Source organism: Tupaia chinensis, unplaced genomic scaffold (genome assembly GCF_000334495.1).
Source record: "Tupaia chinensis unplaced genomic scaffold, TupChi_1.0 Scaffold000272_1, whole genome shotgun sequence".
NCBI lineage: Eukaryota > Metazoa > Chordata > Mammalia > Scandentia > Tupaiidae > Tupaia > Tupaia belangeri.
The window spans coordinates 2881274-2901176 of NW_006159754.1; the positions used below are offsets into that span (position 1 = coordinate 2881274).

The window sequence follows — 19903 nt, forward strand, 5'->3', positions numbered from 1 at the left end:
CAATGTTTATTGCAGCATTACTCACAATCACTAAGACACGGAACCAAACCAAATGTCCACAAACAGATGAATGAATTGAAAAACTGTGGCACATATATTCTATGGAATACTACTCAGCTCTAAAAAAACAACATAGAGCCTGAAATTTGATAGAAAGTGGTCGAATATGGAGGATCTATTGCTGAGTGAAGTAAGCCAGAATATGAAAGAAAGATATTGTATGTATCCACTTAATATATATTGACTATCTGCACTTTATGGGAGAGATCAAAATATTGGAGGGCATAAAAGCAGTGAAAATAGTTAGCGAAGATAAGACAGTTCGGAATGGGGTGGGAGAAGAGAAGGGTATGGAGAAGGAGAGCAAGGGAACAAATAGAGAGGCCTGACATTAGTGGGATTCAGATATGGTTTATTACCTGTTGGGTAAAGTCTTTTTACAAGCAAAATGATAACTAGTGATTGAATGTTTAAAAAAATGGAATCATAATAATAATGATCTAGAAAAAAAATGAAAAGCTATTGGGTGATGATGATAGGGATTTTAGTGTCTTTGTATTGACTGATACGAATGGAATTCCTTCTGGAAAAAGAAATGTAAAACGCTGTAAAGTTATATGTGATTCAATGTAATATAAACGAGATTAAGATAATAAATTAAAAATTTAAAAAAAGAAAAAAGAAACCCATGTTTAAGTGCTCATTAGAGCCATTTTCATGGGAACCAATCCTAGAATGGTGGATGACAACAACTTTAGATGACCATAATTTATAACTCGATTGTAGTTTACAATAATGATGCCATAGATAAATTTAGCTGTTTTCTTTTTTCTGTACATGGCACTGAAAGACAACAACCAGACTTGTGACTGATGGCATTGCATCAGTACTATCAGAACTCTTTAAGTCCTACATTGTCTTTACAACATTTAGACCAACAAAATCTTAATTTTATTATTTTTGTAATGCTTTTCCTTGGTCTCTTTTAACATAACTCAAGCTTTCAACATCAAGTTTTAGGCCTTTAGTATTCATCCCTTCTTTCCTTTCTTTCGCTCTAAGATACTTTAGTCATTTTACCTTAAGATAGATACCATATGAAAGTTCTTTCTATATCAAAACCTTTCCTTTTAACCTTCCTTACCAAAATACATCGCCACAGTCTTAACCTTCTTTTCATGTCTCTTTCCTGCTTATTATTTTTTCTCTTATCTTGTTTTTTCCTTATAAGTTTACTTTTGAAATTACCTTAACCTCTAATTTAAGCAAAAATCATTATTTTAAAAATAATAATTTGTCATTGTAAGGTTTATGTGAGACTCATCTGATAAGATTTCCAGATGTCCCTCAGAGTCACTGAGGTCTTCTTTCTCACTAGTTCTCAATTTTAGAGGCCATCATAGACTTAGGAATCCCAGGTTCTCTTAGAAGCTTGAGGCATTCTCTTATTCAGTGAATAATTCCCCTACCTAGGGAGAAGACCCCTGCTGGGGACTAGAGAATACTAGTTGTGGGCATTGCCTTTTTTCAGTGCCCAGACTTCCCACACTGAAAATACCTCATCTCTCTGAGGTAGAGGCTCTGATCAGGGCTTCTCAGATCCTACCCTAGGGTGGGACTTAGGTCTCCAGATTATAGGATTATGCTGAGTACTTGGGTGGCTATAATCTGAAGACATGTTCAGGCATTCTTATTTGTTTTTCCAAATCAAAAGTTTAGATAAATTGCCAGAATGTACTGTTATCTCTCTGTACCATCTGAGTGTTGTAGTAGATCTGCTCTATCTGTGAAATACCACTCTTGTATTCAGAAGGGGACCTGAACTTGAAAGGCTTCTGTTGACTTATTTACATGCTATAAGGGCAGAACTTAGGCAGTGGGCTCCTGGGCCTGTAATAAGGCAACCTAGGATGGAAACTGTAAAGGCAGAGCATTCAAGTGGGGGTGCTGACAACTTCCCCATTTTCTGCTTTAAATGGGGGAGGCTGGAGAGTCTGTGCTGGAAAATTCCTAGGAGTATTAGTGGGTGGCTTCTCAGGTGGGGCAGCTGAGTACAGCCAGGAGGCAGGGTCTAGTTTGCAGATTTTGCAAAGAATTTTGGTGTCAGAAGAGTTCTAGCTAGAGAATGGAGTCACAGTTAATCTTTAATGTTCTGGCCAAACTTCCTGATCATCTCATTCGTATTGGGCCAGGCTGTAAGATGGTGTGAAACCTGTTCCAGCTCCTGAGAATGCAGCCAAGAAGAGTCTTAAACTAAACGAACAACTCTGTATTCAAGATGTAAGATAAAGTTTCTGAGTGGATCAGAAGCACCCTGGATGCTAAACTATTCAGTCATATCTCTGTTGGTAAAGACATAGAAGTCCAACAGCTATAGCATGGGAAGAAAATCACTGTATCTTCTGATTGCGGGGATCCTTGCAGCCTGTTATATTTATACGCCTCTCCCCGATAACACTGAAGAACCATGGAAAATGATGTGGGTGAACACATATGTGAAAACTATAATATATTCGGTAAGTTGGAAATTTTATGAAATCAGATGTGGCTATAACAGCCATTTGATCTGGAGAAGTAAGTTTTTCAGGATTCTTTTTTTTTTTTTTTTCTTTTGGAGAGGTTTTTTGCTATAGGGAGGGGTTGTCACCACCCAGAAATTTTTGCTATAGGGAGTGGTGTGCACTCACCAGAAAGACAAAGAGAGACAAAGAGACAGAACGTGAGAAATCACCACCCTCCCCGGGGGATGGCCACGCTGCAATCCCTTCTCCTCCATTCTCCTCTCAGGATCTTGGGCACGCATGCACAAGTGCCCTGCATGAGTTTAAGCTACTGGGTTCAGGACTCCAGCCATGGTCGACTATATGGGAGTCCAGTGACTTAGCCATTATGCCAACTGCTGGTCCCTTCAGGATTCTTTTGATCTATTGATTTGCTTATCTCTTGATTAAATGCCAAAGAGTTTTTTCATTGCTTAGAAACATTGTCTGCTTTCTTCCTATTTCATATGTTGTAATGGTGTTTAAAAATATCAAGAATGAAAAGTTATTTGCTGATGATAATGTATGTGGTAATATCTTTGTCTTGACTGATACATACTGTATTTGTGCCAGGGAAAACTATCTACACTGTAAAGATGTACGGTGATTAAATGCAAATAATAAATATGTATGTATATATAATTTTTTAGAAAATCAAGAGAGGAGCCATTTGAGTAGAGTTCACTGAAAAATGCTCTGTTCCATTAGCATCAATGTCACAATAATGGCCTTCCTTTGAAATTATTACCTTAACAGTCAAAACCTTTGCATTAGGTATTTAAGTTTCATAAACCAATCAGAGACCCCTTGACTCTGTAGCGCTGAATTTGTCGTAGATGTTTATGCATTCATCATTGGGATTCAGGATTCCGAATACAGACCAAGTTCATGTAAACAAGTTCTCAAGGAAACACTCTGTGGTATCTGGTTGGCACATGCCCAGCGTTGGCCATGGGAGACCTGAGATGCAGAAATGGGAGGGAGGGACTGGGGTGTCATGGCAACTGACTGCTTGCCAGAGTGGCTCTGGAGCTGGCAAGCAAAAAGGGTGTAGCTGTTGTGGTCACCTCCCATTGTTTTCCCAGTATTGATTTCTTTTATTACCGGCATTCTTTAAAATCTCCCTTCAGATTACATCTTATACCAGTTTAACTATAGTTCCCATTTATTCAACAAGAAAAAATAAAAGAATCAAATGAATGAACAATTTCAGATCATGAGAAGTGCCTTGAAGAGGATAAGATGAAGAAAAAGAGAGTAATTTGGGCAAATCGTTGGCAGGGCCATTGTTTAAATGGTCAGGAAAAAGTCATTTGGAAGAGGGAAAATTTTCTTAGAGACCAGAAGGACAAAATTCACTTAGGACCAACCTAAGTACAGAGGAAGAAACTGCAAGTGTAAAAAACCTCAGCTGGAAAATACCGACAAGTTGCAGAAATTACGTGAGCCGTTGAGATTGATGAGAAAGTTGTTGCAATGTATTGTGGAGAGGCCAGCTGAACCAGGGAGTCAAACTGCAATAGCCATGTGATATCCAGGATCTCTTAAGCAGCATTGTAGAGCAATGCTAGGGATCCAGTCCTATTACTTTTTTTTTTCATTTATTAATCATCTAGCTTTAATTACATACATTTTTTTCCTATCTAGTAGCCTTATTAAAAAGCCATTTGGGGACCAGCAGTTAGCATAATGGCTATGTCACTGGACTCCCACGTAGTCGACCGCGGTTCGCGTCCTGGACCCGGTAGCTTAAAATTTACGCCGGCAGCGTGTGCGTGCATGCCCAAGATCCCGAGAGGAGAATGGAGGAGAAGGGATTGCAGCGTGGCCATCCTCCCTGGGGGGTGATTTCTCACTTTCTGTCGCTCTGTCTCTCTCTGTATGACTGGTGAATGCACACACTCTATAGCAAAAACCTCTCAAAAGAAAAAAAAAGCCTTCTGTTCATAACGTATAAACATAATGTATTTTAGTGCTCTCAAGAGATACACATCTTAAAAAATGGTTTTAATGTCTTGTCTTAGTATTGATTTACATGTTTTGTATTTTGTTTGTGTAGTTGCTTGTTTTGACGATTTGGTTTTTAGGGCCAATTATTTTCTTGGTTCATTTTATTTTTCTTGGTTAGTCTATCTGGCTAAAAACGTCTAGAAATCTTTCCAGGATCCTCTCATGCATTTTGTTGAAAGATTATGGTATGGGCATTAAATCAAGGATCAAACTGCTGCAATTATAATCCTGGTAAAGCTTATATAGCAACTGTGTGAGTGGAAACTGCTTATTTATCCTCCCTAGGCTTGCTGTCCACATCTCTGAAGTGGTTGTGCTAATATTACCTAACACATACATTGTGAGTTGTTCATGTCACTGAGATCAAATCCCACAGAATGCTGAGAGTACTGACCTGTCAGAGGGACTGGATAGGTGGCAGGCAGTCAGGACGACCTTCCTTTTCCTGCCACCCATTCACCGCCCCCCACCTCCTTTCTTCCTTTTAACCTGCACCCAGATTGATAGCCATCTGCAAAAGCTGCCCATCTCTGTGTTAAATTATTTCCTCCTACAAAAGTATTTTTCTTACTTAACCTATATCGAATGTCTGCACTCTATGACAGAAACTGATTGACTAATGGTTGTACAAACACAAGAGATGGGTGTGACTGTCAGATGAGGTGTGTGTGGAGGAGTGGGTCCTAACAAAGGACATTTGGAGAAGGGATACGGAGGTAGAGCATTGACCGGATAGGGAAGTGTGGTGTTATCGGTTGAAGATATTTTAATCAACGGGACTGGGGAGAAATGTTCACATATTGAAATGCTCACATTGTAAGCTAAACAATGCGAGTGAATGTATATACAAAAAGAAATAAATTAAATAAAAATTTTTTTTTAAGTTTTGTTGTTTTTTTTTTTAACTATTCAGCTCAATTCTTAAGAAAGGTCATTCTGTCAAACTTCATGCCAAATTGACTTTCCAGTTTGAAGACATCTTTCTATTTGCTCCTCCCAGGTAGCTTTTGCATTCACCTGCTGTTTGCTCCCACGGTAACTTGTGCACACTCTGTAAGCATTTTGAATGTCTATAAATTTGTTGATCTGACTTTCTCACTTAAGTACGAGGTTTTTGAGAAGAGCATTTTTGTTGTACATCTAAGTACAGAACCAAACACATCTGTGTAAAAAAGACTAAATGCGTGCTCTCTCTCCCTGTCTACAGCCACCGTAGGCATAAGCTCTACACTTCCGGTTCTTCTGAAAGAATCAAAGAGCATTCATGGAAGACAATTCAGTTTATTTCATTTGAGCTTAATGTGTACTCATGTGCTCATAGATCTTTTGATATTTGAAACTAGACTTCTAAAATACATGTGAGTTTTGGTTTTAGGCTTCATTTGTTGAGCTGCTGGGACTGAACCATTTTATGGAAACTTTCAATACCATCATGAGCTTAAATAACGTCCCAGTGACCTCAGATGAAAATGTCACTGTGACCGAGACAAAATTCAACAACATTCCTGTTCGTGTATATGTGCCAAAGAGGAAGTCAGAAGCACTCAGGAGGGGTGTGTTTTACATCCATGGTGGTGGCTGGTGTTTGGGAAGTGCTGGTAAGTGAATGTTTTGACCAACCTCTGCCACTGAGCTAGACTGAATAATGTAGTTGTCGTTAAGTGGTAATATAGGTCAAGATAGAACAGCATCATCTAGGTTGGGTATAAAGATTGCAGGTTTTATGAAGTATGAAATTATAATAAAAAAAGAAATGTATCTCTGAAATCCCTGGAATAGTAGTCCCAATCAGGTAACTCTGAAAATATCACCCAGTGCACCCAAGTTCCAGAGTTCTTGATATCCTTCTGTTTACTCTCAATGAATACAATGTAGATTAACTAGAAGAGTAGAGTTTGGCCTAAATTTGAACTCTAGAGAGGGAGACTAAACTAGATATGAAATCCTGAAGATGTGAAATTAAACAAGATTCTCAGATGTGTTGGATGTTAGAAGAGTGAGGTAGGGAGAGAAGATGAGAGCAAGAAAGAGAGAGAGAGACAGTATAACTGGAAGAGTAAGGGCAGATCCCTGGGGAAACAGACATCTGTGCTGGGTGGAAGAATAAACAACCAACAAAGCACTTGGAAGTAGTTGAAGAGATCTCAAAATGAAAAGGAAGCCAAAGGTTGTGAGGGACATAAGAAAGAGGGGTAAATAAGAAGTGCTGATTGGCACTGAGATGCCATTTAAGTAAGAAAGAAGTATGTGCCTGGCTGTTGAACATTTTATATTAATATTCTTGAGAACAGTCTTGAAATATTCATATAGAAACACATTTCATCTTCTAGCCCCATAGCCTAGTGATTAAGGGAGCCTGATCCCACATGGTCAACCAGTTTGAATTCCAGCCTCAGTAGCTTAAAAATCATACTTAACACATGCACATTCATGCCCAAATTCATGACAGGATTGAGAATGGAAGAATAATTATGTTGGTAGCGTTGAAGATGGATAAGAAGAGCATCAACACTTTCTCCCAGATAAGATTTCTTTTAAAAAGACGGGGTCAATAGTTGGCATAATGGTTACGTCATTGGACTCCCATGTGGTCAACCATGGTTTGAGTCCCTGACCAGGCAGCTTAAAAATCACACTGGGCACGTATGTGTGTGCCCAAGATCCCAAGAGGAGAATGGAGAAGAGATTGTAGCGTAGCCATCCCCCCTGGGGGTGACGGGGAGATTTATTGTTTTCTGTCTCTCTGGTGAGTGCACATGTCCTATAGCAAAAATCTCTCTTCCCCCCCCCCGCAAAAAAAAAGAGGAAAAGGTGAAGTTAAACTTCAGCTAGATACATTTTTACAATAGTAACACAAAGGTAAGCAGCAAATGAGAGGTTCCAACTTTGTTTTAAAGAAGCATATCCCTACTCCACTTCTAATCAGTTGTGTTTTTATTTTGTTTTAATGAATTATTTTTACTTTATTTATTTACTTTAAATTGACCAGAGGGTGACAGAGTGAGAACAAGAGAGAGAGAGAAAGAGAGAGATGTAAAATGAGAAAGCAAGCTGCCAGGTTCAGGACTTGAACCACTGTCTGCTATATGGGAGTCCAGCGCCCTCAACCACCACACCACCTGCCAGTCCCTGTTTGTTTCCTATTGTCCTTTGCAGACTTAGATGATTCTTCTATGTTACATATCTATTTCTGCTTAACTTACCCATCTGGCAACTCATTGGTCAAGCCAGGTTCTATGTATGCATTATCTAAAACATAGCCAAGTTAGGTATCTCCTTTAATCTGGCAGTGAAGCTTCTTCTTCTAGAGAATGAAGCTGGCTCAGAGGGTCAATGTCAAAATTCACAGGACAGAAGATAAAAGGGATGAAGAGCAACTAGGTGTTTTTCTGGGAAACATCAATTCTGCTGAGTTGTGGATGGAAGGTTTCTGATGGATAAGCACTATGTTAAATTTATCTTCCTCTCATGGAAATAGGTAGAGAATCTGCTGAAATGCAAAATAAACAAAGTAAAGAAAACATTCTTTTCTTCATTTGTCCATTCTCTCTAACATGATGCTTTTGTCCTTCTATTTTAGCTTTAAAAAAGTATGACCTGTTGTCAAGATGGACGGCAGACAGACTTGATGCTGTTGTTATATCAACCAAGTAAGAGCTGTGTTGTTTCATTTTCAGGTCAGATGCCTTGTATACCAAGTTTTTCACTTTTTTAAGGTGATGCATGACCATACCAAAGTAAGTGTTTTTCTAATGATGTTGAATAGATGATTGAAAGTGAAGGCTAGTCCTCCACTGATTAGAGTTGAAGGAAAATAAAAATGTGTGTGTGTGTGTGTGTGTGTGTGTGTGTGTGTGTGTGTAGGTAGAAAGAATAACTGAAAGTACAGAAGTTTCTTACTTAAACTATCATTCATGAACATAATAGCTTGTACTACATTTCCTCTCAACTTGTAATTGACAATCTTGAACAATGAGTGCCCTTGAGAACCAGCAGGTGGCATGGTGGTTAAGGTGCTGGATTTCCACATGGCCTTCGGTATTTCATTGCCAGACCCAGTGACCTGAAAATCATACCGGGCACTTGTATGTGTGTGCCCAAGGTCCCAAGAGGAGAATGGAAGAGAAGAGATCATAGTGTGGCCATCCCCCTTAAAGGATGATTTCTCACTGTCCCTCTCTCTGTCTCTTGCTGGTTAGCTCATATACCTCATGGCAAAATTTTTTTTAAACTTCAGAAAAAAGAGGAAAATGATAAATAACATAGATATGACCACATATCTAGTTAAATCATTATTGTAAAGTCATAGAGTCATGCTCTAGATTTGTTTATAAGTGATCACTAACAAATTTAGCAATTAAATTTCTTAAAAGTAATTAGAAAATCCAAGGTTATATTAAGTATGTATTCCAGCTTTTAAAGATAATTTTCTTAAAGATAGTAAGTCAAATACCTGCGTTTGTTCACTGCCATAATTAATAATGTGTACCTAAAACAAAAAAACTTAAAATTTTTATGAAATACATGCTTTGATTTTAATGTAATTTCATTTATAGTAAAGAAAAATGACAACTTAGATACACAAAAGTAAATAATTTTTGGTTCTATTAAAATTAAAATGATCAATAGGCATATGAAAACATGCTCAATAGTATTAGTCATTAGGAAAATGCAAAAATAAGCCACTCTATATTAAACATTAAGAACTTATTTTCATCAAGAGACATTAATGCATATGTATGCCACTTCATTCCCATTAGGACAGCTATACTGAAAAAAAAAAAAGAAAACAGATAATAACAAGTGTAAAGACAAGGAAAATTGGTACCTTTTATGCTAGTGGTGTAAATGTAAAATGCCACAGCCCTTTTGGAATATAGTTTGGCAGTTTCTCTAAAGGGTAAACAGATTTACCATTTAACCCAACCTTTCCATTTTCAGGAATAATACACAAAGAGAATTAAAATATGCTCATATAAAAACTTCTATGTTCAGAGCAGTACTATTTGTAAAACCCTAAATGTGGGAATGACCCAATGTCCATCAGCCTATGATTAAAAAGAATAAAAAGTAGTTTATTCATACAAGTCACTATCATTTATCAGTAACACAGAATGATGCAACATGAAAATGTCTCAAAAACATTATGCTAAGTGGAGAATCCAGTCATTACAGGCCACACATTGTAAGATTCCATTCATATGAAATGCCCAGAAAAGGCAACCTATAAAGACAGAATGTAGATTAGCAGTTGAGGAGGCAGGGACTGAGGGGATGTGAAGTGACTATTAATTTGTTCACAGTTTCTTCTGGGAATGATTTTTTTTGGGGGGGAGAAGTTTTTGCTATAAGGCACATGTGCTTGCCAGAATGACAGAGAGAGAAGGAAAGCGAGAAATCCCTCCCCCTGCAATCCCTTCTCCTCCATTCTCCTCTCAGGATCTTGGGCACGCACACACACATGCCCAGCATGAGTTTAAGCCACCGGGTCTGGGACTCGAACCGCATTCAACTACATGGGAATCCAGCAATATAGCCATTATGCCAACTGCTGGTCCCACAAAAAATTTCTAACAGTGATTGTGATGATGATTTCAAAACTCTCTAAAGATACAAAAAAACCATTGAATTGCACACTTTAAGTGGTTGAATTTTATAGCGTGAAAATTATATCTCAATAAAGTGGTTATATTAAAAGTCAACAACTTATGGTGATCAACAATCATTAATACAAATCTTAAAGTGTATATGCATAAATGGTTTTGTGTACACATAAGTATACATATATGAAAGTAAAAACCCCACATATGTGTTCTTATATAAAACAACTACCAATGAATAGAACTTTAGGGTAAAAGCTCGGAAAGACAGGAAATCATCAATAATCAATGAAAAGTTAGCATACCTCAGCCTAGTATAAATAGTATAAATAAAAATCATGAAGTATAAATTGTATAAATAAATATAGTATACATACTTATCAATATTGATATTGGAGTTATGCTGAGAAAAACATACTAGAAATAAAATGAGAACAAAATCCTGAGTGTCAGTAAGGATATACATTAAAAGTCACGTTCATAAACTACCGGTTCAAAAATAATTCAGTGCACTACTTCGTGAAATTCCTTGAAAATGTTAGGTATTAGCTAAGGGGTCAGGTGGGTAGCTCAATGTTAGCCCCACTGAAGTCACAAGGGAAAGGTCCTGGATATAAATGGTTTTGTGTACACATAAGTATACATATATGAAAGTAAAAACCCCACATATGTGTTCTTATATAAAACAACTACCAATGAATAGAACTTTAGGGTAAAAGCTCGGAAAGACAGGAAATCATCAATAATCAATGAAAAGTTAGCATACCTCAGCCTAGTATAAATAGTATAAATAAAAATCATGAAGTATAAATTGTATAAATAAATATAGTATACATACTTATCAATATTGATATTGGAGTTATGCTGAGAAAAACATACTAGAAATAAAATGAGAACAAAATCCTGAGTGTCAGTAAGGATATACATTAAAAGTCACGTTCATAAACTACCGGTTCAAAAATAATTCAGTGCACTACTTCGTGAAATTCCTTGAAAATGTTAGGTATTAGCTAAGGGGTCAGGTGGGTAGCTCAATGTTAGCCCCACTGAAGTCACAAGGGAAAGGTCCTGGATGCACAACCCAGGACCTCACAGGGTATGCCAAATGTGGGCAGGCGTGCTCTGATCCAGGTCAGAAGTCCGCTTATAATGTGCATTTCTGGCATATATAAAATGCTTTAATAAAAAGTAAAAAGACATTCTAAGTGCAATGAAAACCATGTTTTGTTCTCCGCAGCTACAGATTAGCACCTAAGCATCATTTCCCAACTCAATTTCAAGACGTGTATAATGCCTTAAGGTGGTTCTTACGCAAAGAAGTTCTTGCAGAATATGGCGTGAACCCAGAGCGAGTCGGTGTGTCTGGAGATAGTGCAGGAGGGAATTTAGCTGCAGCAGTGACTCAGCAGGTATGATTCTTGCTACTTCTGTTTTTTTTTTTTTTTCTTTTTACTGTAAGTCTACTAATAAGTTGATTTATGCATGCTATATTGAAATGATGCAAATGTAAATGTAATAGTTCCGAGATATTAGAAAACATTGAGAAGATATGCCTAATACATCCTAATGTCAATCTCTGCTCCTGTCTTTCTCTTTCTTAGTAAAATGATAATTCTCTGGATAGCGCATACATTTAAAATTATATAGGTATCAGTGAAATGTTGTACTGGTCAGAGGAAATAAGTAATACAATCTAAGACCAGACAATTGCCTTATCACCCTATTAGACTTCCAAATAGATTCAATAATCCTTAATGGAGTATTCCTCCATTGCCTGAGTAATTGTACTATTTTCAGAAACTTCTCAGCACATTCAAAAATTTCTGTGCTATTTACAAAGCAGAAATATGATGAATTCAAGAGACTTCTTTGTACGTAATTGTAAGATGAGATATTGTTAATCTAACATTTAGTGATGTTATGATTATCATCATAAAAAGTTGCATTTTCATCCTAAATTATCTGTAGAATGGGTTTTGTATTTATGACAGAGGAAAAAAAATGATTATTAAAATAATGTTTTTAAAATTTACATTGAATCATTGTACAATTGCTTAAAATATAAACTGTTTTTCCAATTATTACTGGGAGTAAAAGATATTTCTCTATGAACTACATATGTAGAAATTTAGATTTTATTAGTTGACTGTAATTATAAATATAAGTTCAAAGCACTTTTATAACATTGATGTTATTTGTTAGGGTAGTGATATCTACTTACAGTTTTTTCACACTAAAATTATTTTTGCTCCTAAAGTTTAAGTTGGCAATATTCTCAGAAAGAAAGAAAATTACGGTAAAGCTTTGTTCCAGTCACAATTGACAACAGAAATATGAAACTTGGCAGGGTAGATTTTTATTCATTATGATGGATTTCACAATGCAGGAGAAAAATTACTTTGCAGAGTTGCATTTAGGCTCATACAAGTAAATTTATATAAAAATATATAGAAATCCTCAATGATCTTAGTAAATGGTCTACGAAATGCCTATTTTGACCACGAGAGTTGCAAGATGTACAAATACTACAATTTCAAACATTTAGAATACATTTGGTACAATTTGTATTTTTATGTATAAATTATATGTGTTTTGTAGTGTAATATATCATATACTCTCAAAAAATAAATTTACATTTTAAAATATATGTTTTTAAAAATCAATACATAGTCTTTCAATATTTCACCACTAGTGGTCACATTTTGCCCAACCTTATATTTATACATCTCTCATGCCAAATACTTACTTTTACAAATGTTAGCACATTTGGCTTAATTTAGGAAAAAGCAGTGTTATTAAATATTTCATTCAAAAAATTTGCCCACGTCTCCTGTAAAAGTGTATCCTTTTAGCATCAACTGCAAATCAGAAATTTCCACAGGTGTTGCTTCCTGTCAGTCAATGACAAACCTATTAGTATGCTTTTATACCTTAATAAGCGGTTACTTTAAAAGAAGACAAACAAGGTCAAATATGTGCAGTTCTTCTAGTTGTCATTCTTGGAAGGAAAGATAGGACATTCACTGACTAATTATTGCTTAGATGCTTTTCTATTACCCTTGAGAAGTATAGGAAAGATCATTGTCCTTATGTCAATAGTATGCTTTAATCAAAGAGCATCTAGTTTTAGAGACTTATTTTGAATTTTTGAAAATGTGTTGAGATGGAATACTTTAGTTACTGTTTAAATATTTTTAGATCATAAATGCAAATATCGACTATCATAACTTATTCTTGTTTGTGAAAATCTTATTTCTCAGCTTTTAGAGGACCCAGATGTGAAGATCAAACTCAAAATCCAGTCCTTAATATATCCTGCTCTGCAGACTCTTGATCTGGACTCACCATCATATCAGGAAAATGCACAGTTTCCAGTTCTGTCCAAATCACTCACGGCCAGATTCTGGAGCGAATATTTTACCACGGACAGGTCACTGGAGAAAGCCATGTTTTCCAACCAACACGTTCCTGTGGAATCCAGTCACCTGTTCAAGTTCGTTAACTGGAGTTCCTTGCTCCCAGAGAGGTTTAAGAAAGGCCACGTTTATAGCAGTCCACGTCAGGGTAGCTCCGAGCTGGCCAAGAAGTATCCAGGGTTCCTAGATGTGAGGGCGGCCCCCCTGCTGGCTGATGACAGCAAGCTGCGTAGTTTACCCCAGACCTACGTCATCACCTGTCAGTATGACGTCCTTCGGGATGACGGACTCATGTACGTCACCCGACTTCAGAACGCTGGAGTTAGGGTGACGCATAACCATGTCGAGGATGGATTCCATGGAGTTCTTTCATTTCTGGAACTTAGTATAAGTCACAGGATGATAAGTCAGTATATTAATTGGCTCAGGGAAAATCTATAGTACAACTGGTATCAATGACATACTTTTAAAATAAATTTTTAAAAATCAGAGAAGTCACATTTTAGAAATTGATCCTTGGAGTTGTTCACATATAACAATACTTTCATTGTCAATAGTTACTTTTCTGTTTTTAGTTCTTCCTCTGAAGGGTTTCTTTGAATTTTTACATACTCTGCCTACTATTTTGAGTTTTCCTCTTACATAGTTCATCTTACTTTTTAAATTATCTTCTTATATACTCTCTTAAGTGAGTATGTTGTATAGACACCATTCTGAGTGCCTTTACTTCTCAGAAACACTGCTGGAAGCCAGGTACCACATGTTACACTAATTAATGTTAAAAACTACTGTGGGAACCAGCAGTTAGCGTAATGGCTATGTCGCTGGACTCCCACGTAGTCGACCGCGGTTCGTGTCCCGGACCCGGTGGCTTGAAACTCACGCCGGGCGCGTGTGCGTGCGTGCCTAAGATCCCGAGCGGAGAATGGAGGAGAAGGGATTGCGGCGTGACCATCCCCTCTGGGGGGGTGATTTCTCGCTTTCTGTCTCTATGTCTCTCTCTGTCTGGCGAGCGCACGCGCCCTACAGTGAAAAATCTCTCAAAAAAAAAAAAAAAAAAAAAAAACTACTGTGACATTTTGGGGAATTAGCTGTTTTGTATTTGGGGAAAGGTAGAAGAAAAAATGAAATTTGGTAGAGGCCAAATAGGTTTTTCAGGTGGACAAAGACCTAGTAACTAACAGAGACTATTGTGGTTGATCAATGACAGAAAAATCACAGAAAAAACGTGCTCCATGAAAAGCCCATCCTGACAATGCAGGGGAGAAGACAAAATTAAATGGAATGTGTTTGAAGGCTGGGCCGATTTACTTGTTTTCACCATGATCTATATAGTATCAATATATTCTAATGAGGAAGAAGCACAGCCACAGTCTTCAGATGGTGCAGGCACTCCAAGGTGCCGTCGTGTACAAAGCTTCTCTTTTCCTGCTTCATCTCATCAGCTCCCATCTTTGTCTTTGGGCTTAAAAGTACTGTATTGTTGAGTACCAGAAGAATATCCTATCCAGGGAGAGCTGTTGCATGGCAAAAGAGCTACATTTGAAGCAATTCCATTTTATCAGGAAAGTAACTATAATCTCGAAGCTCCAGCCAATAGAATTCTGATATTTGATTTGATATATCACAAGGGATTTTGTAAAATGAAAGTCTCAATGTTGAGCAAATTATATTTTCCTTTCTTAAGAATAAATACCGAGGCTGGCAGGTGGAGTCTTGATTAAAGTGTTGAATCCCCACAGTCCTACCACAGTTCAAATCCTGGACCTGAAAGCTTCGGCTTGCTCACATTCTCCTTCTCTCTCATTCCCTTGTTCTTTCTCTTTCTGGTCAAATTTAAAAAAATAAATAAATAAAATTAAATAATTCTTTAAAAAAGAATAAATGGCAGAATAGGTAGGCAACTGAATAGCAGAACATGCTACTCATATCTATAATAGTAAGTTCCGAAAAGCAATTATGAGGGACCAGCAGGTGGTGTGGTAGTTAAGGCACTGGATTCCCACATGGCCTACCACAGTTCTAGTCAGACCTGGTGGCTTGCTTTCTCACTTTCTCTCTCTCTCTGTCATTCTCTGGTCAAATTAAATAATAATACTAATAAATAAAATTAAATAAGCAATACTTTTAAAAAAGCAATTATTAGAGATTCTGATTTTTTTATGTAAATAAGTATGAAGAACTGCGGGTTAATATTAAATGAAATGAATAGATATATAAAATGGTATATATTCTAAAACTGATCATTTTTGTATCATGTACCATGTACAAACAAAAAATATATTGGTTGCTTTGAAATAGACGTTTGAATTCACCCTTGGCTGGGTTGATACTGTTTCATCTGATCCCTCTCAAAGGTGAGAAGCAGTAACAGTAACGTAGACACCTACGCATAAACAGGCACCTGACCAGAGAGCTAGGTGCTCATCTGTCTTCAGTGATTCTCATTAAGCAAGTATTATCTTAGTTTATATTTTAGTGCTGTATCATGGAAGTGATAAAATTTCAAAATGGGGTGATCACTCTGGGGGGTGGGGAAATGCCAAAATTTCAGTGATCTGCCAATTCCACTCTCAGGTATTTTCTCAAATCAAATTGGACTATAGATTCACATCAAAGTCTGGTGTAGGCGTATTCATTTTACTTTTATTTCCATAATCAAAGAATTGGGGGTGGGAGCAGAAATTCCTTAGCTTTTTTATTTTCCTTCTCTTCTCTTTGATTTCTAGCACCTGAAATGTAGTACTGACTAGAAGATGCTGCTTTCTCTCTCTCTCCTCTCTCTCTCTCTCTCTCTTTTCTTTTTATTTTTGCTATTGGGTGCATGCACTAGCCAAAGAGACAGAAAAAAAAAAAGAAATCATCCCCCAGGAGGTGTGGCCATGCTGCCACAATCCCTTCTCCTCTAGTCTTCTCTCAGGCTTTTGGACACTCATGCACAGGCACCTGGCATGAGTTTTAAGCCATCTGGTCTGGGAATCTAACCACAGTCGACCACATGGGAGTCCTCGACACAACCATTACACCATCTGCTGGTCCGCTTCTATTTTTCTATATTCCACAAAGGTGGAAATGAAGTAGAGTTTTGTTTTGTTTTGTGTTTTGCTTTGTTTTGTTTTGTTTTAACTCACTGATCCTTGCAAACTATCAGCTCCACCTCTAGCCTGTTCAAGAGCTGGCAACGTACAGAAAATCCAACCTTTTCCCTGTTTTTACACAACTCTGAGCTAAGAGTGGTTTATGCATTATAAAGCATCACGAGAATGAAAAATAAATAAATAAATATAAAGAGAGGTGAGAGTACCTGGACAAAGGAGAAAGAAGATGTAAGAAAGATGTGTCTGGCAAAGCTCAAAATTTGTATCATTTAATTTTACAGAAATTTTCAATGTACGCCACCACAACCTGGCCTCTTGGCTGTCATCTGATTGATCCCCAGATTTCTCTAACTCATTTCCACTCTTGTAATCCCAGTATTTATTTAGATGATCCATTAAGCGGCCTGCACTCACAGGTATTTGTAGCTGTTCTCTAGTTATCTTGTTCTCTCCTTTACTAAAACACTCCCATGGTCAGGTCCTACAATGTCTCATGACCCCTAACTGTCCCCCTTCCTAATCTCAACACTAAACTGGTGCATTCACTCCAGCTAGTTTCCAATCTTCATGGTATTTGTGATATAGTAAGACTTAAACTTCAGTGACTAAACTGTCCATCCTTTGACTCTTCCTCACCTCCCTCATATTACGTTCTCCTCCTTACTGAGAATATGTCCTATGGTCACTCAGAGTAAGCCCTCCCTGTCAGCTCCCTTGGGTCTGTTTATCTACTTTTCTGTGAAAACTCCAACTTTGAAGAAATCCATGTCCCTGTTCATCTGTACCTGTGCAGCTAAGTGTGGTTGAAGAAAAACAGAAACAAACAAAAATGTTAAAAATTCACTTAAGGGGAACCAGCAGTTAGCGTAATGGCTATGTCACTGGACTCTCACATAGTCGACTGTGGTTCGTGTCCCGGACCCGGTGGCTTAAAACTCACGCAGGGCGCGTGTGCGTGCATGCCCAAGATCCCGAGAGGAGAATGGAGGAGAAGGGATTGCAGCGTGGCCATCCCCGCTGGGGGGTGATTTCTCGCTTTCTGTCTCTATGTCTCTCTCTGCCTGTCTGGCGAGCGCACGCCTATAGCAAAAGAAAAAAAAAAAAAACCCTCCAAAAAAAAAAAAATCCCTTAAGAATCAAGACTACACATCACAGTAATGCCCTTAATGATCCTAGCAATCATGTCACGGCTTTCCACTCAATTGAGAATCCTTTTTAGACTCCACTGAAATCCCCAACGTGTGAACAATTGTCATTGAAGTCAGCTGATGACCTTGCTTGCTAATTCACTGAGAAAGCAAAAGCAATTTAAGAAAATTCCCAAAGTTCTCTCCCCGTGTTGAGAAAACACTGACATCCTTATCTATCTCATCTCCCATAACCACAAACTTAGCGCTTCGGTGTGAGGATTATTTTCCTCTGTGTGTGGACTTATTTCCATTCATTTGTGGATATTCAAGGGCATTACACCTTGGAGTCGGTCCTTTTAATACTGCATCATTTTCTCCCTCTGTATTGATCATCCCCCGAACATTTTTTTTCATAAATCTCAAAAAAAAGAAAAGTAGCAACAAAAGCTTTTAAACATCATCTTCTTCTCCAGCTTCCTCCATACTTCTCAATTTTCTTTTATATAACGATCTGAGTAAGTGCTTTCTATCCTTGCTTTCTCTATTTCTTCTCATTCTATTCTCTCTTATATATACTCCCACCAGTTTAATTTCATGAAAAAAAAAAACCTACCAAAATCATGAACTACCAAAACCACTCTCATCAATATAAAGGACAGCATCTATATTGCTAAATTCAAGAGTCTAGTCAATGTCCTCATCTTCCTTGGCCTAAAAGAAGCACTTGACCCAGTTATTCTCTCTTCCTTGAAATGTTTTCCTCACTTGGCTCAAAGACACTTAATTCTCCTGGAACTTCTACTTCGGAGTGACGTATTGTCAGTCACTTTTCTGTCTCTCTCTCTCTTTCTCTCTCTGTTCCTTCATCTCTTCTCTGTAAAATGCTGCTGGTCTCAGGACTGAACCCTCCTCTCCAACTGCACTTACTTTATTGGTGATGTCCCCTCACCCTGTGGCTTTCTGTGCCTGTGTGTTCAATCTCCCACTCACATGTCCAGCCTGGATTTTCCCAGCTGCAGGGAAGTGTATATTCAACTGTGTCCTTGAAAATACACAGATGCACATACACATATCAAACTTGAATTTCTCATACTCTTCTTGAAATATTCACACCGATAGACTTTCTCACTTTGCTAAATGATAACTCCAAAATTCCTCTTATTGCTCAAGTCAAGAGAAGGTCAAAGTCAGGTCAGCTCTGTGGTCTGGTGGTTAAGGGAGCCAGATCCCACATGACCACCAGTGTTTGATTCTCAAACTCATTGGTTTGAAAAACACGCCAGGAGCATGTGCATTATGCACCAAATTCCAGCATGATGTAGAAATGGAGAAAAGACTGCAGAATAACCACATCCCATAGGGGCATGATTTCTCCCACTCTTCTGTCTGGTGTGTACACACAATGCTTACAAAATATATAAAACACAAAAAAGAAATGAAGGAAAGAAAAAGAAAAGGTCAAAGTCAAAATGTGATTCTGCTCCTTCTGTTATACCAAATGTATTATCAAACCCTTTTGGTTCTATTTTCAAAATATTGAAATAAAAATATTGAATTCAAAATATCACTCCTTTTGTAAAAATCTTCTAAAGACTTCTTTTTTGAAAGAATTATTTTATTTAACTTTATTCATTAATTTTGATTTGACCAGAGGGACAAAGTGTGTGTGTGTGAGAGAGAGTGAGAGAGAGAGTAGGAAAGTGAGAAAGCAAGCCACCACGTCCCAGACTCGAACTGTGGTTGGCCACATGGAAGTCCAGTGCCCTTAAACACCATGCCACCTACTTGCCCCAAGGCTTCTTATGTCAGGTTAATTGTATGCTAAAATGTGTACAGTCACTACAAACTATAATTCTTACAGTGGCCCACGATTTCTTACACAGTGCATAGGCTCTTGTTGATCTCTAATTCATTTCCTATGATGTTCACGTTCTATACTCCAGCCACTCACTCTCTATACTCCTCTTTGATGTTCTCAGTCCTCAGCCTCAAGGACTTTGCACCTACCATTTTTATGCTGTCAATACTTCTCCCTCAGATACCTCCTCACCTACCACTTCTCACAGAGATCTAGCCTCAACACTCTACTTCGAACCAAATCCCACCATC

The 19903-nt window shown here is 37.7% G+C and overlaps 1 protein-coding gene across 1 annotated transcript; it reads left to right on the forward strand.

The window, feature by feature from the left end:
- Positions 1-2378: 2378 nt before the first annotated feature.
- LOC102487257 (arylacetamide deacetylase) lies at positions 2379-14007 on the forward strand. The gene is made up of 5 exons (XM_006149744.1): positions 2379-2516; positions 5926-6148; positions 8131-8200; positions 11388-11559; positions 13411-14007. The coding sequence occupies exons 1-5, from the start codon at positions 2379-2381 to the stop codon at positions 14005-14007; spliced, it is 1200 nt and encodes a 399-aa protein (XP_006149806.1).
- The last annotated feature ends 5896 nt before the right edge of the window (positions 14008-19903 follow it).

Coding starts and splice junctions, on each gene's coding strand:
- LOC102487257 (XM_006149744.1), top strand. CDS start 2,379: ATGGGAAGAAAATCACTGTATCTTCTGATTGCGGGGATCCTTGCAGCC. Junction 8,201..11,387: donor GCTGTTGTTATATCAACCAA/GTAAGAGCTGTG, acceptor TGTTCTCCGCAG/CTACAGATTAGCACCTAAGC. Junction 11,560..13,410: donor CTGCAGCAGTGACTCAGCAG/GTATGATTCTTG, acceptor CTTATTTCTCAG/CTTTTAGAGGACCCAGATGT.